This window comes from Oncorhynchus gorbuscha, linkage group LG08 (assembly GCF_021184085.1).
Source record: "Oncorhynchus gorbuscha isolate QuinsamMale2020 ecotype Even-year linkage group LG08, OgorEven_v1.0, whole genome shotgun sequence".
Lineage (NCBI taxonomy): Eukaryota > Metazoa > Chordata > Actinopteri > Salmoniformes > Salmonidae > Oncorhynchus > Oncorhynchus gorbuscha.
In genome coordinates this window covers 15,468,137-15,486,958 of record NC_060180.1, presented here as the reverse complement: position 1 = coordinate 15,486,958, position 18,822 = coordinate 15,468,137, and the positions used below count along the sequence as shown (strand labels likewise).

The window sequence follows — 18,822 nt, the reverse complement described above, 5'->3', positions numbered from 1 at the left end:
TGCCCTCAATCTCACTCAAATTATCAATGAACCTACCAGGTACCCCCCCAAAGCCTTAAACACGGGCACCCTCATAGATATCATCCTAACCAACTTCCCCTCTAAATACACCTCTGCTGTCTTCAACCAAGATAATATATGCCATTTAGCAGACGCTTTTATCCAAAGCGACTTACAGTCATGTGTGCATACATTCTACGTATGGGTGGTCCCGGGGATCGAACCCACTACCCTGGCGTTACAAGCGCCATGCTCTACCAACTGAGCTATACAGGATCACTGCCTCATTGCCTGCATCCGTAATGGGTCAGCGGTCAAACGACCTCCACTCATCACTGTAAAACGCTCCCTGAAACACTTCAGCGAGCAGGCCTTTCTAATCGACCTGGCCGGGGTATCCTGGAAGGATATTGATCTCATCCCGTCAGTAGAGGATGCCTGGATATTTTTTTTAAATGCCTTCCTAACCATCTTAAATAAACATGCCCCATTCAATAAATTTAGAACCAGGAACAGATATAGCCCTTGGTTCTCCCCAGACCTGACTGCCCTTAACCAACACAAAAACATCCTATGGCGTTCTGCATTAGCATCGAACAGCCCCCCCGTGATATGCAGCTATTCAGGGAAGCTAGAAACCGTTATACACAGGCAGTTAGAAAAGCCAAGGCTAGCTTTTTCAAGCAGAAATTTGCTTCCTGCAACACTAACTCAAAAAAGTTCTGGGACACTGTAAAGTCCATGGAGAATAAGAACACCTCCTCCCAGCTGCCCACTGCACTGAAGATAGGAAACACTGTCACCACTGATAAATCCACCATAATTGAGAATTTCAATAAGCATTTTTCTACGGCTGGCCATGCTTTCCACCTGGCTACTCCTACCCCGGTCAACAGCACTGCACCCCCAACAGCAACTCGCCCAAGCCTTCCCCATTTCTCCTTCTCCCAAATCCATTCAGCTGATGTTCTGAAAGAGCTGAAAAATCTGGACCCCTACAAATCAGCCGGGCTAGACAATCTGGACCCTTTCTTTTATCTGCCGAAATTGTTGCCACCCCTATTACTAGCCTGTTCAACCTCTCTTTCGTGTCGTCTGAGATTCCCAAAGATTGGAAAGCAGCTGCGGTCATCCCCCTCTTCAAAGGGGGGGGACACTCTTGACCCAAACTGCTACAGACCTATATCTATCCTACCATGCCTTTCTAAGGTCTTCGAAAGCCAAGTCAACAAACAGATTACCGACCATTTCGAATCTCACCATACCTTCTCTGCTATGCAATCTGGTTTCAGAGCTGGTCATGGGTGCACCTCAGCCACGCTCAAGGTCCTAAACGATATCTTAACCGCCATCGATAAGAAACATTACTGTGCAGCCGTATTCATTGATCTGGCCAAGGCTTTCGATTCTGTCAACCACCACATCCTCATCGGCAGACTCGACAGCCTTGGTTTCTCAAATGATTGCCTCGCCTGGTTCACCAACTACTTCTCTGATAGAGTTCAGTGTGTCAAATCGGAGGGTCTGCTGTCCGGACCTCTGGCAGTCTCTATGGGGGTGCCACAGTGTTCAATTCTTGGACCGACTCTCTTCTCTGTATACATCAATGAGGTCGCTCTTGCTGCTGGTGACTCCCTGATCCACCTCTACGCAGACGACACCATCCGGCCCTTCTTTGGACACTGTGTTAACAACCCTCCAGGCAAGCTTCAATGCCATACAACTCTCCTTCCGTGGCCTCCAATTGCTCTTAAATACAAGTAAAACTAAATGCATGCTCTTCAACCGATCGCTACCTGCACCTGCCTGCCTGTCCAACATCACTACTCTGGACGGCTCTGACTTAGAATACGTGGACAACTACAAATACTTAGGTGTCTGGTTAGACTGTAAACTCTCCTTCCAGACCCATATCAAACATCTCCAATCCAAAGTTAAATCTAGAATTGGCTTCCTATTTCGCAACAAAGCATCCTTCACTCATGCTGCCAAACATACCCTTGTAAAACTGACCATCCTACCAATCCTCGACTTTGTCAATGTCATTTACAAAATAGCCTCCAATACCCTACTCAACAAATTGGATGCAGTCTATCACAGTGCAATCCGTTTTGTCACCAAAGCCCCATATACTACCCACCATTGTGACCTGTACGCTCTCGTTGGCTGGCCCTCGCTTCATACTCGTCGCCAAACCCACTGGCTCCATGTCATCTACAAGACCCTGCTAGGTAAAGTCCCCCCTTATCTCAGCTCGCTGGTCACCATAGCATCTCCCACCTGTAGCACACGCTCCAGCAGGTATATCTCTCTGGTCACCCCCAAAACCAATTCTTTCTTTGGCCGCCTCTCCTTCCAGTTCTCTGCTGCCAGTGACTGGAATGAACTGCAAAAATCTCTGAAACTGGAAACACTTATCTCCCTCACTAGCTTTAAGCACCAACTGTCAGAGCATCTTACAGATTACTGCACCTGTACATAGCCCACCTATAATTTAGCCCAAACAACTACCTCTTTCCCAACTGTATTTAATTTATTTATTTATTTTGCTCCTTTGCACCCCATTATTTTTATTTCTACTTTGCACATTCTTCTATTGCAAAACTACCATTCCAGTGTTTTACTTGCTATATTGTATTTACTTTGCCACCATGGCCTTTTTTGCCTTTACCTCCCTTTTCACCTCATTTGCTCACATTGTATATAGACTTGTTTATACTGTATTATTGACTGTATGTTTGTTTTACTCCATGTGTAACTCTGTGTCGTTGTATCTGTCGAACTGCTTTGCTTTATCTTGGCCAGGTCGCAATTGTAAATGAGAACTTGTTCTCAACTTGCCTACCTGGTTAAATAAAGGTGAAAAAAAATAAAAAAATAAAAAAATAATAATAATATCATACTAAATAGAAAGTTCGGTTTTACGTGCAGAATAATGCTCTGAGACCAAGTTGCAGCCCAACCTTTTACAGGGCTATCAGTTTCAATATTTTCAACAGCCTCTTTAGAGTTGGTGAATATTGTCAGAGGGAGTTTTCGGGGTACATGTGGGAGAACACGGTATTCTGTACAGTAGGACCCAGCTAGCGTCGGCTTGAGGCTTCGCTCACGTGTTACAATGGGTCAATTCTGGGTTCAATAGCAAGAACAATAGAATGCATTATTTAAGATGACCAATAGAGTGCAGTATAGAGCCACTTGTTTCAACTTCTTTCTCAACAATGGAATGCGGTCAGGGAAAACAGTAGGCTAACAGACTGAGATAAAACGAACTATTGAAAATACCATTTTATTAGAGTACAAAAATATGTCATATGGCAATTTGCTGAATGTGTTATAGTGGACTTGTAGGGTGTCATAATTTCAACTGTAAAAATGCGTATTGCTTTATACTCATTGTGTCGATTGGACTACTTAAATAACCCCGTGAGACTTGTAGACTTGTAGCCTATGCCATATGCGTCATTGTTGGAATCCTATTTAGAGCAGACCTAAAATTCCTGCTGTAGCCTATAGGCCTATTTTAATGATAGGCCTAACTAGTCATAGTAGATATGATCCCTTTAGATACGTCTATTCTACTATAATATTTGAAATAAGCTATTCCATTTTATTATATTCTAGTTGTTTATACATATTATGTGTTTGGGAGCACGCTATTTTTAAGGCTATAGTAATTCATCAGCCCTACAAATGACAATGGCTAGAGTCACACCGCCCCTCATTAAGGACAGTAACTGTCCAACACAAGGGCCAACCTACTTTTCTTTCAAGGAGGGCTGAGCAGCAGTGCTCTGCAATATGCGCTCGCCGAACCGCTGCCCTCCTTGTCTTCGGTGTGTTGTTTACAGTATTTCCTGCTCCGCAAAAATAACATGCAGCTGGTAACAACTTACATTGGATGGATGTAGCGGATCAGCACGCACGTTGTGCATTGTTACGCCAAACTTTACTTGACAAACATCGACTGTTCTTTTAGGCCTACATTGTCTTTTTCGGAACAATTGCGAAACTTTCCTTGACAATAAAGGATCATAAATGCCCCACACGTAACTAATTTCCCACCAACTGGATCAAAATTTGTTCAAGATGCAGTTCCGAACTGTCCTCGAAGTGAAAGTTGTGGATGTGCAGAAGAGGCGGAATCCCTCCAAACATTATGTGAGTATATTCTATTGATTTCTGACAATGCCAGACACTTGGCTTGTGCTTCATGACCATAAACAATAACTTGACGTTTTGTCTGATATATAATTTTAAATACGGACACTTGCTTATTATTTTATTTTCTGCAGTCAGTTTTTATTTTACATTTACTTAACTAGGCAAGTAAGTTAAGAACAAATTCTTATTTTCAATGACGGCCGAGGAACAGTGGGTTAACTGCCTTGTTCAGAGGCAGAACGACAGAGTTTTACCTTGTCAACTCTTGCAACCTTCCGGTTACTAGTCCAACGCTCTAACCACTAGGCTACCTGCCGATCCAAGTAAAACCGTCAATAAGTAAAACATTGAGTTATCTATATTGTATAATTATATGCACTGGAACAAGTAGGAACGGTGCTAGTCTCCATAGAGGAAAATTAATTAGTCTGCCAAATCCAATAGGATTAATTAAGCAGAGAGAGGATACATGTAACCAGTAATGCCTGAGGTCCCAAAGCCTTCCCCCGCTGGGGTATCACATTGGGAGATCCTGCTGGCCTGGGAAGTCCCTTGAGTAAAACATAAATCAAATCTCATTATCGATGAGCTAAGCAACTGAAAATGCTTATCCTGTTTTAGAGAGAGGAAAAAGGCAACCCTTTGTCTTTTGTCTCCAAGGTTACAGTGTGACTTCCTTGCATGGGTGAGAGAGGGACACTGGGCACAAGGACTGAGAGCCTTTGGCAACTACAGTATTGCCACAGTGTTTTCAGATAGAAGACCATTTCTTTCAGATACCTTCCATACCCTTTTGTCCAAAAAGCAATTTTGTTCATTCTTAAAAATGTTCTATAATGCATATAAATGAAATAGGGCATTAACAAGTATTGACAAGCCTGTGTTTAACTTGCATTGGATGAAATCCCATGTCCTTGTGCTTTTTAGCCAGTAAGAATAAGTAAAAACACTACGTATAAATAAGTCATGTCTCCACAGTCCACATCCCAAGCTTTAATGGTAGGTGTTTTTCCTTAATATCCTGCCAGCATGGAGATGTTCTGTGGAATCCGTTGGCCTCTTTGTCAAAAAGTCTCGAGAGTTTGCTGGTCATGCAGATATTATGCTGACTTGCATGCAGAGTACTGTGGACATGGTCAGATACCATGTTGGATTTTATTGCAAGTTTTATTTTGTCAGTCCAACAACAACACCAGAATGTGCTTGTTTTGTACATGTATTGTACATTCAGCAGTATCATGTTGGGCTTGAGAGGACCTCTCTTGATGATGTGTTGAATGAGTCTCTAGTGCCCAAAACGCATTATACATATAGTAAATGTGTGTCATACGAATAAATGAGGTGTCTGAACTGACTTTACCATTTACTGCACAGCTCCAAATTCGCTCTCTATGCACAGTATGTAAGACATTCTCAAAGGGATCTATATTTACCACACTTTAGGGGCACCGTTGTCTCCTAAACACTTAATCCAAAGCATTTGGCCATGTCGTCTGCACTCAATTAACTGTACAGGAACTTGGTCCACCCAGCAACACACTATTTCTGTAATGAACTATGCATAAAATCAAGAATTGATTTCAAATAGGACAGTTAAGTCTTTACTGATTTGTAGTAATGTGTAGCGACACTTAGAAACCGCATGCAGATGCAGGACAATCAGCATATGTTCCTGCATCTGCAGTAGAAGAAAGGGTGTGTCCAAATGTTTGTGGCCTACATAGTAAGTGCCAGGGAGAGCTCCCACTCTAGCCATATAGTTATAGTCAACAGCCCTCTCTGGGATTATGCCATGGCTGTCGACTAGCTTCTGACAAAACAACATTGTAAAATACTAGAAAATTCAACTCTGGCCTAACTAGCTAGAGTATCTATCAAAGTTGGAGCCAATGAAGTGTAAATAGTTGATTATTTCCTTGAATTGTTTAAATGTAATACCCAAAATGAAATGGCTAATGGTTGAACCCTGTTGACCACCTCTTTGACCCGGCACGGGCTTCTAATGAAGTGTGTGCAGACAGACCGGCCTAATGAGTTAGCTTGACCTCTACTGACCCCTTGAAGTTTAGTCTGAAGGGAATTCTCTATGTGTCATTGGGTCAGTCAAAACTAAGTGGTATTACAGTGCCTTCAGAATGTATTCACCCCCCAACCTTTTCTACATTTTGTTGTGTTACAGCCTGAATTTAAGATTTTGTGTCACTGGCCGACACACAATACCCCATAATGTCAAAGTGGAAATGTGTTTTTTAGAAATGTTTACAAATTAATAAATGTAAAGCTGAAGTGTCTTGAGTCAATAAGTCTTCAATCCATTTGTAATGGCAAGCCTAAATAAGTTCAGGAGTAAAACTGTTCCCAACATGACACATAATAAGTTGCATGGACTCACTCTGTGTCTAATAATAGTGTTTAACATGATTTTTGCATGACTACCTCATCTCTGTACCCCCCCACCCCCCACACACACAATTATCTGTAAGGTCCCTTAGTCAATCAATACATTTCAAACACACATTCCACCACAAAGACCAGGAAGGTTTTCCAATGCCTTGCAAAAAAGGGCACCTATTGGTAGATGGGTAAAAATAAACAAGCAGACATTGAATAAGTTATTAATAAGTTATTAATTACACTTTGGATGATGTGTCAATACACCTATTCATTACAAAGATACGGGCATTCTTCCCAACATAGTTGCTGGAGTGGAAGGAAATCGCTCAGGGATTTCACCAAGAGGCCAATGGAGACTTTAAAACAGTTTAATGGCTGTGACATGAGAGAACTGAAGAGAGATCAACAACATTGTAGTTACTCCACAATACTAACCTAAATGACAGAGCAAAAAGTAGGAAGCATGTACAGAAAACAAATATTCCAAAAAATGCAACCTGTTTGCAATAAGGCACTAAAGTAAAACAGCAAAACATTTGCAGAAATTAACTTTATGTCCTGAATACGAAGCGTTATTTTGGGGGCAAACCCAACCCAACACATCACTGAATACCACTCTTCATTTTTTTCAAGCATGGTCAGGGCGGCATCATGTTATGAGTATGATTGCCATCGGCAAAGACTAGGGAGTTTTTTAGGATAAAAATAAACAAGAGTAGAGCTAAGCACAGGCAAAGTCCTTGAGGGATGTGGCTCAGTATGCTTTCCAACAGACACTGGGAGACAAATTCAACTTTTCAACATAATAACCTAAAACACAAGGGCCAAATATACAATGGATTTGCTTACCAAGACAATTTTGAATGTCCCTGAGTGGCCTAGTTACAGCTTTGATGTAAATCGGCATGAAAATCTATGGCAAGACTTGAAAATGGCTGTCTAGCAATGATCAACAACCAACATCACACAGCTTGAAGAATTTAAAAAATAATAATGTGCAAATATTGTACAATCTATGTGTGCAAAGCTCTTGGGCCGGGCCTACCCAGAAAGAAACAGCTGTAATCAGTTGCAAAGGTGATTCTAACATGCTGTATATTCGCTCACGGGTGTGAATACTTATGTTAATGAGATATTTCTGTATTTCATTTTCAATAAATTTGCTAACATTTCTCAAAACAGGTTTTGACTTAGTCATTATGGGTGTTTGTGTCTAGATGGGTGAAAAAAAGTCATCTATTTTGAGTTCAGGCTAACACACCAAAATGTGGAATAAATCAACGGGTATGAATACCTTCTGAAGGCACTGTATATGCCTGACGTATGGGACTTTGTTGTTAATGAATCTTCCTTGTTTGTTTTCTTCTGTAGGCATACCTCATCGATGTCACATACTCTGACTCCACCTCTCATGTCATCTATAGGAGATACAGCAAATTCTTTGATCTCCAGGTAAAAGTCTTTTTTTTCTCCTTTGGCTGATATCACCATAGCACAATGATATAGAACCATGTTCCAGTATCTGTTTGATCATGCACTCAATCATCTTAAACTTATACTAATGTAAACGTGTATTTAAAACGGTCAATCTGTATGTTTTAACATCTATTTGTCTTTCCATGTATACATTTCCTCGCTCACCTTTCCCCAACCCTGGATTTCCTGTCAAACTGACCTGCTGCCCTCTGAATGGGCCATACTACTCATGATCTATTAGAATATGTTGCAAAAGACATTGCTATGAGGTTCTCTATGAGATTACATTAACATGAATTTTAAGTTTTGGACGTCTGGGGCTCAGTGGGGAGTCAAACCTCAATGCTATGTGTGTTCCCCACAAAATGATGCTTCAATCAGGGGAAGCCCCAACTGAAAAGCCCCATTGAAGACCACTGGTGCCTGGCGGAAGTAGGGAAAATCCCATTCAACCATGCAGTCTAGTGGTGAGAGGAAAAAATGACCTCAGACTGAAAGATTGGATGTGGGGTGAAGTTGCCCCTTTATTAGTTGGAGGGACACCAAAGCCCTCGAGGGAAACTTCTTGAGCTGCTGATGCCAGACTTTCCAATTGAAACCCACTGAAGATACATGAACGTAGGGAGGCCACAGCTCTGAACAGTGTGGGTTCAGACTGTACTGCAGGTCTCGTGACTGTTGAAGTAGGACCCTTGACTGTTCCAGGGACCTTTGACTGTTCCAGGGACCCTTGACTGTTCCAGGGACCCTTGACTGTTCCAGGGACCCTTGACTGTTCCAGGGACCCTTGACTGTTCTAGGGACCCTTGACTGTTCCAGGGACCCTTGCTCTGTTTGATAGAAGTGGAGCATATCCCCCGTCTCTGTAAACATGAGTCTTTTCCAGAGACTCCTTCTCCTGGCTCTCGCTCAGTTTCAGTGTCTGTAAGGCACAAAGGTCAACACCTGCCCGCACAGAGAATGGGTAGGGATACTGCCCTTTACTAGTCCCTCAGTCACACAGTATGGTCCATTAGTCAGTTAGGGTGTTGTTCAGCCCTTGTATTGTTATGCACTGACTGAAAGCATGTGATGTATCATTTATCATTATGTGGGACCAGGTACAGGAAGAAGGGCAGACTCATTGGTCGGTCCAGGAAATTGATTCATAGTTATAACATTAGTAACATGGTTAATTATCTTTATCAATGTCTCCAAGTCCTCATCTGAACAATGTTTTGTATTTTTGTGGATGCAATTTAGTTTAGCACTTGATTCTATTGTAGCCCAATTTGAGAGTGACGATATCACACCAGCTTTTAAACAGCGGTGCTCTTTATAGGTCTGTAGATTAAATCATTGTGGCAAGCAGCCTCCACTGAACACTTGTTGAGTGTTTGAGTCTCCTGGAAGTCCTTCCGGGCCAGTGGGCTTTGTGACCTGCCTGGAGGTATAGGATCCAGCTGAGGAGATGACAGGCTTCACCTAAGATGCACTGAGTGGAAATAAAGGGGAAGTCAAGATCAGGAAGGAGGGGTGGGGGAAGGATGGAGGGAGGGATGGCCATTGGGGAGTGAAATGACCACCAAAAATGATGAGTGAATGATAAGAGTGGCTTTTCCTGTACTACATGTTGGATATAGTAATGAATCCTTCCCGCTTGCTCTAGATTGTAGATACTCAAACACAGTTTCTCGCTGTGTTTTAGTGATGCATATATTTCCAATAGTTTATGATTTTTCAACATGTATCATCTAAGATTATGACGTTTCACTGTACTTCATTGCCAAAAATGATTCATTTTCTAGCAGTAGTTAGTTTGATCCACTCGTTCATTCCTCTCTGTTCTATGAAGTCCTCTAGTGGCTTCTATTCTTGTTTTAAGCTAAGTAGACACAAAGCCTGTCTGTGTGTGTTAGTGTTTGCCTGGTGCCAACAGACACTTACAGTTCATCTGAGGCTCAGCTCTGTTATCTGTCCTTTCAGCAAAATCACACTCTTCAGTTCGAAGCTGGCAGGGAACAGGAACGTGCTATGCACTCTCTGGCTCGCCAAGGGATCATATGCATGATGTTGTATGAAATAATGAAATCTGAGATTAAAATGGTGGTTGGTGTACACAGTTGTAACATAAAGCCGGACATGAATTTTCATGGGTTTATGAAATTGCCTCTCATAGTTGTTTGTCTTTGAAATTAAGTAGCTCTTGATAGCTAGATGTGTAGTATTGTTAGCAAGTGTTCACTTGCTTAGTTAGTAATTTGTCTGTTAGATAAAGTATCCCTTGGAAGAAGGGTGATGGTTTAAGTACACTTGCTCCTTGTTTTGCCAGCCTCTCTAGCACACTCATCAGAGCTCTAGTGATTGCTCCTCAGGGATGCAATCACTATAAACTATTATTTTCCATCCAGTTCACTCTTTCATATTCAGCTGATTTCACAGTATGTCATTTGTGGAGTGTAAAAACACATGATTAATCTACACAGTTCTCACCAGTTCCTGAGATTTAGCTCAATAATGGCTTTCATTTTGTTGGGTGTAAAAATGTTGCAGAGCTTGTGTTCCTACAACATCATCTCTGGTGTGTATGTCTGAGAGAAATGTTTTCACCCACACATTTAATTTTGAACTATGCAGAAATGATCCCGAACAGAGTTTCTACCCTCAAAGAGAAATGATCTTCCCCGCTCCACACCCTTGGACCACAGAGGACATAACACAGAGGTCATGACATTCCACTGGGCGATTGTGGCGTGTGCAAGTTGGCCCGTTTCCCTTCACTCTCCGCTCGGATGGAAACTCCTCTAAAGGTCCCTTAGTCACTTTATTTTTGGGTTCAGGACTTGGACCAGAATCAGAACGGCATCTCTGTCTGCACTGTAATTTGTCTGCTGCCCTGGTTTCCTACTGAAATAAGCAGGCTCCATAACAAGTTTGTTCACTTTTAAAACTCTTATCCAAAATCCTACAAGCTTTGATGTCATTTTTAGTGTGAAAGTATTAATCATGAAACCCTGAGTGAAGCAATGGATGGCACCATCAATAAACTGTTGAGATATTGATCAGTCCTAAGTGTGCTAGCCATCATCTGTAATTGGTCAAGGATGCAGTGGCGTGTTCAGTACATTTTGAATGAGTTGGCCAATGTGGGGCACAGACCCAGTTTATGGGCGGCCATAACATTTTGATCCTTAATAGATTATATAAAAAAAAAGTATTATAGTGGTTAAACGCATTAAATGCTTCAACTTACAGTATGTTTGGTACATTTTCCTGTTCCCCAATTAAAATAGTTATTCCAAAGGTGTTTGCATTCAAGGTCAGGATTTTATATGGGTATTAGCATACAGCAGTAAATTCACTTGAAAGTACCACCCGGAGTGCAAATTATACTGTGACTTTTGGGGGGGACCTCCTATGTGGATACATTCCTTTTTGTGGTTTTTATAGTAAAGACATGTCATTTAACTGTAAAAATGTATTACCTTTTAATGTGACATGAACACAAGCAGTCGTGAGGTTTTCATCTGATTGTCAAACAAATCAAAATGTAGGTCAAGGAGGTTACCTGCGCACGTTCATCAACTCCAAAATAAGTCCAGCATCCGAACAGTGCACTGTGCACTTGTCATTTTGAATGGAAAAGGACATCTATTACACAGCCAGGTCACCCGTGATACAAGTTAGTGTTCAACGTTCATCCATTTCTGAGGAAGTCGGGAGATGACGTGGAAACTGTCCATAAGGGGCAACAGTGAGCACTTTTACCCTCAAGTAGGTTTAGAGTTTGCTAGGTCATTGTGGGTGGGGAAGGTGAATGTGAATAAGCATCTGCCTCTGATTCCAAAGGTTTTAAGTTCAAATCCAGCGATTAGAAAGTAGTGTTTTATATTTAGCCTAACCTTAAGATTTCTTAGTTAATGCCTAAACTTAACCCTTACCTTAAAAGTTATGAGGTAATATCTAAACTTCACCTTAAACACTTTGAAATGTGATGTTTGGAACTTTGACATTTGAGAAACGTGAATGAACATCTAATTCTGACGTGAGACGGCGAAAGCTTGTTGCTATTACAAACGCCGTAAGTGTAATGACATTCAGCCTAAAAAGTGGCGTGTATTCATGGATGCCAAGGGAAGCCGGGATGCCCTAAAAATGTTAGCAATAAAAAAAACTTTGTATAAAATTATTTTATCATTCATGTCTATCCTTGTTTCCAAATGTTCCTTCAATTCGCAAGAGACTTAATCTATTTCACCAGAGAAAATATCTGAGCAAGGCAAAACAGCGCCTCTCCGTCTTAGTAATCTGCAGCCCATCTATCTGATACTGTCTTGCCAAAAAGAGTATGACATGCCATGTGATGTTTGGCCAGACCGCATCAGATACATGGGCTACTCATACTAAGACAGAGGGACGCTGTTTCGCTTGCTCTGATGCTTTCTCCGGTGAGATCGAGTCTTGCTGTCGGTGCACGTCTTGGTAAAAATTATCAATATATTCAGAGAGAACCTATCAAGATCTCAGAATTTCTGCTGTGGCCACCCCCTGGATATGCCACTGCAAGGGTGAAAATCAGAATCATAGGAGTACTGTGTACCAAGACATCCAACCAGAACCAGAACAAATAGCAGGCCAAACTATCCCTCTCAGCACTGCCTGGACTGCGCAAAAATGCAAATGCTTTCCGTTTGAATTATATTAGGTTTTATTTTCATCGTTTTGTATAGAGTAATGACATGAAAACAGATTTGCCTCTCTGTCTTTTCATTTCTCTGTTGTGAACTACATGCAGTAAATAAATGTACTGTTGATGCTAGAACACAAATACTGCATGGAATTCCGTTGGCTTCCCACTCAAACATTCTTCCACCCTCTTTCTGTCTGAGAGCTGAACAATACTCACTGTCTCTTTTTGTCTCCCTCCTATTCCTCTCTTTGTGTTCTGTTTATGTATGTCTGTGCTTCAGGAATACTTTTTATAGTATAGCAATCTGAAATATACTTGAGAAGCATAGTCACTGACTTTTTGGCAATCATTTCAGTTAGGGAGTAATGTAAAAGATAGCTGTTTAGATGTTTTTGCTTGTTGTAATGTTTTCCCCCTTCTCCCAATTTCTTGATTACGATCTTGTCCCATCGCTGCAACATCCCAATGGGAGAGGTGAAGGTCGAGTCATGCGTCCTCCGAAACAGGCGTCTGGCCTGTCACAAGGAGTTGCTAGAGTGTGATGAGCCAAGTAAAGCCCCCCCCCGTCCAAACCCAGATGACGCTGGGCCAATTGTGCGCCGCCCTATGGCACTCCCGGTTACGGCCGGTAATGACACAGCCTGGGATCGAACCCCAGGCATTAGATCTAGCATCTGCATTTTAATCCGCCCCTAGGGTAGACTTGGCTGACACAGCACTTTTAACTTATTAAACTGAACTGCACACTTTGGGAAAGAAACACTGTATACACAAATATAATATCTCCTGGGCAACTGACTAAAGCTGCCGGAACACAAATGTAACAGGAGAAATGCCCGCACAGGGAGTTGTGATTCCAAGCTGTTACTTTGTTTCCATGGGAATGATGGGTCTCCCACCTGTCTCGGGAAGTTTGGAGCAGATCCAGTCGTGCCTAAGAGGGATCCCATCATCACTTTGGGATTGGGAATGTTCTCTGTTTGCCAGGGATCTGTTAGAGGTGTGGAGAGAACTCTCCACCAGCGATACCAGCGATACTCTCCACCAACTCTCCACCAGCGATACAGATAACATGGTACTATGAGTGTGTGGCACAATCTCAGATAAACACTCAGATAACTAATAGGAGCTTATTGTTTATCTGTCTGTGCCATACACTCAAAGTAACATGTTATCTGCATCTCTTTTGAGAAATGCAATTTTGAGAAAAGCCCAGCTTTAGTGAAGGTACAGTTGAGTACTCTGTAGACATCATAATGGCAGTGTGTAATGACATGAAAACAGATTTGCCTCTATAAGCTTATACCATATTTTGTTTCTTTGCATTGTTTTGTACGATACATTGAATCTGGTTTTAGTAGAGTTAAGTCTTTGCTTTTTTGTCAGTAGCATTTTGCCATAGAAATGAAAGTTTCCCATGTTCCCATTTATATACTGTAGATAACTTGGTTAACCAAAACAGCTCTTACTGTTCAGCTTTTCCCCCTTACCCTCAAAGGACAATATTGAGTGATCTCCCCTTGAAAGGAAACTCCTCATTTACGGTCTCTGTTTGTTTGTGAGGGGGAAATACCAAGGTCCAAAATAGTTTCATTAACAGAAGCAGAGAGAGAGAAAAACCACAAGAAAATAACTAAACCAACTTTAGCTGGGACACCCTCTCAAACAACCATTCCATCCTAGACAAGTTGGCCTGGGACTCTTTGTGCACCTGGTTCTTTTGCGCCCTCTTTGGTCCACTTTGGCCCTGGCCCAGTCCCCTGGCCTAGATACATCTGTTCACAGCATCAGTCCCTCTCCAGAGCACATCTGGAACAAGGAAGAGCAGGACCACATCTGGAGCTGAGCAGGCTTGTTACTGTAGGACTCTCCCACTGCATGTGTTTACTACAGCACACTGCAGTGATTTATTAGACCAGGAAACCCGAAGCTCAGTGAGCGTGACGCTAACAGATATACACTTGACACTTAAAGGGTGCAAAAGAACACACCTTTTCACACTCACCAATGCATGCACTCGTGTATTCATGCACATGACACGCTACATGAACACATGCAGGTACATATGTACACACACACACAACCACCCAAACAAACACACATAGGCAAACTCGCAGGCATGCATGTATTCACAGCAGAATGCATTTTTATGGGATCTCGTCATAAAAGACCACTTGATCCAGAATGACCTCTCCTTCATGCACATCTGTTGCCCTAACTCAATTTTATTATTGGGTTACTCCATTTTTAATGCACTCAGTAGCGACAATGATCATGGTTCAAGAACTGTCTCTGAAACTACAGTCGGAAGTTTACATACACTTTAGCCAAATACATTTAAACTCAGTTTATTTTATTTTATTATTATTATTATTTTTAACAATTCCTGACATTTAATCTGAGTATCAATTCCCTGTTTTAGGTCAATTAGAATCACCACTTGATTTTAAGAATGTGAAATGTCAGAATAATAGTGGAGAGAGTGATTTATTTCAGCTTTTATTTCTTTCATCATATACCCAGTGGGTCAGAAGTTTAGATGCTACCAAATACTAATTGGGTGTATTTGCTTTAAATTATTTAACTTGGGTCAAACGTTTCGGGTAGCCTTCCACAAGCTTCCCACATTAAGTTGGGTGAATTTTGGCCCTTTCCTCCTGACAGAGTTGGTGTAACTGAGTCGGGTTTGTAGGCCTCCTTGCTCGCACATGCTTTTTCAGTTCTGCCCACAAATGTTCTATAGGGTTGAAGTCAGGGCTTTGTGATGACCACTCCAATACCTTGACTTTGTTGTCCTTAAGCCATTTTGCCACAACTTTGGAAGTATGCTTGGTCATTGTCTATTTGGAAGACCCATTTGCGACCAAGCTTTAACTTCCTGACTGATGTTTTGAGATGTTGCTTCAATATATCCACATCATTTTCCTTCTTCATGATGCTATCTATTTTGTGAAGTGCACCAGTCCCTCCTGCAGCAAAGTACTCCCACAACATGATGCTGCCACCCCTGTGCTTCATGGTTGGGATGGTGTTCTTCAGCTTGCAAGCGTCCCCCTTTTCCCTCCAAATATAACGAGGGTCATTATAGTCAAACATTTATATTTGTTGTTTCATCAGACCATAGGACATTTTTCCAAAAAGTACAATCTTTATCCCCATGTGCAGTTGCAAACCGTAGTCTGGCTTTTTTATGGCGATTTTGGAGCGGTGACTTCTTCCTTGCTGAGCGGGCTTTCAGGTTATGTCGATATAGGACTCGTTTTACTGTGGATATGGATACTACCTGTTTCATCCAGAATCTTCACAAGGTCCTTTGCTGTTGTTCTGGGATTGATTTGCACTTTTTGCACCAAAGTACATTCATCTCTAGGAGACAGAATGCGTCTCCTTCCTGAGCGGTATAACGGCTGCGTGGTCCCATGGTGTTTCTACTTGCGTACTATTGTTTGTACAGATGAATGTGGTACCTTCAGGCGTTTGTAAATTGCTCCCAAGGATGAAGCAGACTTGTGGAGGTCTACAATTGTTTTTCTGAGGTCTTGGCTGATTTCTTTTGATTTTCCCATGATGTCAAGCAGAGGCACTGAGTTTGAAGGTGGGCCTTGAAATACATCCACAGGTACACCTCCAATTGACTTAAATTATGTCCGTTAGCCTATCAGAAGCTTCTAAAGCCATGACATAATTTTCTGGAATTTTCCAAGCTGTTTAAAGTCACAGTCAACTTAGTGTATGTGAACTTCTGACCCACTGGAATTGTGATACAGTGAATTATAAGTGAAATATTCTGTCTGTAAACAATTGTTGGAAAAATTCCTTTTGTCATGCACGAAGTAGATGTCCTAGCCGACATGCCAAAACTATAGTTTGTTAACAAGACATTTGTGGAGTGGTTGAAGAACGAGTTTTAATGACTCCAATATAAGTGTATGTAAACTTCCGACTTCAACTGTAGGTTTAACACGTCTAGAACACTTCATGTGGTTAGACTACCTACACTAATGCACATAGAACTGTGAGTTCTGGGGTTGTTGTTGTGAGTGTGTTTTCAGATGACTGTGTTGAGTGATGTAAGGCTGTCTGCAGTTGAAAGTGGGCCTGTGTCTGGTACATAGTAGCTCTTCAGAGACTATGTAATTACACCCCACATTGTAGTCATTTAATTGGGAGGTCGACTGACGCGAAGAGGCCATGACCCAGTGGTTCTCCTCCTGATCTCATCTAGATTCCTCCATTTTGAGCTTCCTCCCATTTATTGCTGATAGCTAAACGGCTTTGTTTGTCACATAGCTGTCAAATATACTTTATTGCCACCAGTAATTGATTTAAGTTTGAAATAATATTGACCATAAAAAAACTACATAGCACTTAGGACTGGATTAATTGAAAACTGTTATCCATTTGTTTAATATGACAAAAGTTAAGATGTCCTTTATTTCGCTTTAATTCCAGATGCAGATCCTGGACAAGTTCCCAGTGGAGGGAGGGCAGAATGACCCCAAAAAGAGAATAATTCCCTTCTTACCAGGTGAGCATGCCGACATGTACAGAGAACATACTGCACTCATCAACAAGTATAGCAGCATTTTAGAGGTGGGTGTTTGACAACACAATGAAACAAAATGCAATGAATCCCAAGAACACACAGAAAGGACATGCTTCTCTATCTTTTTGAATAGAAATGGGCCTGTTGTAACACACCACATTTCTATTCTTTCCACTGTTCCAGCTGGGTGAATAAGGCTGTGTTGTGGTTGTGGTTGTGGTATGGCAGTGGGAGGCTGGTAGAGAGAATCTCTCTAATCTGATAACCTCAGCATGCCCCAAAGGAGTAAAGAGTGCCATTGTCAGAGAGCTGCACCGCTCCCAAACGTCTGGATAGTGTTGTTTACACTGCCTTGTAAAACCTAGCCAGGGAGTTGGCTCTGTGCACTTAGTCACTCGAAAGGAAACAGTCCTCTTACTGTTATCACAGACAGACAGGGTAACAGAAAGACAGATACACACACACACATTTCACACACATATTTGACATTGGTCTTTTTCATGAAATGTTGTCTTGAGTACTACATACTATTTAGAATAGGCCTACTACATAATAGGCCAGACCTTTTTTCTTAAAGGTCCACTGCTGAACGCTTGGGTCTGTGCTAATGTCATGCCACCTGGTGGTAGCTTTTAGAAACAGCACATTTAATGACAACTCAAAGTGCTATGTCTCTTTTACAGGTAAAGTTTTATTTCGGCGAAGTCAAGTCAGAGACGTGGCTGTGAAAAGGTTGAAGCATCTTGATGACTACTGCAGGGTAAGAACAAATTATCACGTTTTTTTCTTCACAGTAAATGATGATGCATTGTTTGCTGCTTTAAAGGGATGCTTCGGGATTTTGACAATGACGCCCTTTATATACTTCCCCAGAGTCAGCTGTAGTCATGGATACTATTTTTATAACTCTGTCCAGTATGAAGGAAGTTAGAGGTAGTTTCTCGAGCCAATGCTAACTAGCATTATGGTACCCATAGATTTCCAGTCATTGCGCTAACGGTCGTTAGCATTGGCTGGAGAAACTCTCTAACTTCCTTCATACTGGTCAGAGACAGAAAAATGGTATCCACGGAAGTAGATAAAGGGTCCCATTTCCAAGTATCCTGTTAATGTATGGCAAGAGGTCTATCTATTACTCATAACCTCCTAAGGAGCCACATCTTACACAGTCCAGTCATTTCAAGAAATGGTTTAGATTGAATGTTAGCATGTTTGCTGTGGTAGAGACAGGCCTCAGAAGCTATCTCCTCTACCAGCATCCACAGGAAAGTCCTGCTCTATCTTCTCTTATGTCATTTCCTTCCACGTAGTGGGTTTATATAGGAAAGGAGGGAAATAGGGGCACACAGGTCAAACACAGCATCTGTAGAACAGAATGACTCAGCATTTGAGAAGGAGAAATTAACACAGCTAGCCACCTAACCTCATTTGTTTCAAGCTTTCTGAGATCTGGGACACTTGGTGGCTTGCCAAGTGGGGCTGTAATCGCACCTATTTATTGTGGAAAAAAACTGAAACTTGTCTTGTGATCTGAATGCAGATTCTTGTGACCCAAAGTGCGGAGTCAAATTCT

At 41.7% G+C, this 18,822-nt stretch overlaps 1 protein-coding gene across 2 annotated transcripts in view; it reads left to right on the top strand.

Moving 5' to 3' along the window:
* Nucleotides 1–3,775: 3,775 nt before the first annotated feature.
* Nucleotides 3,776–18,822, top strand: part of LOC124041246 (SH3 and PX domain-containing protein 2A-like) — a 102,806-nt gene continuing 87,759 nt past the window's right edge. For both annotated transcript variants that reach the window (XM_046358610.1, XM_046358609.1), the window contains exons 1-4: nucleotides 3,776–4,161; nucleotides 7,930–8,010; nucleotides 17,156–17,231; nucleotides 17,933–18,009. In XM_046358610.1, the coding sequence (XP_046214566.1) occupies nucleotides 4,090–4,161; nucleotides 7,930–8,010; nucleotides 17,156–17,231; nucleotides 17,933–18,009 (306 nt within the window). In that variant the 5' untranslated portion in view covers nucleotides 3,776–4,089. The remainder of the gene's footprint in view (nucleotides 4,162–7,929; nucleotides 8,011–17,155; nucleotides 17,232–17,932; nucleotides 18,010–18,822) is intronic.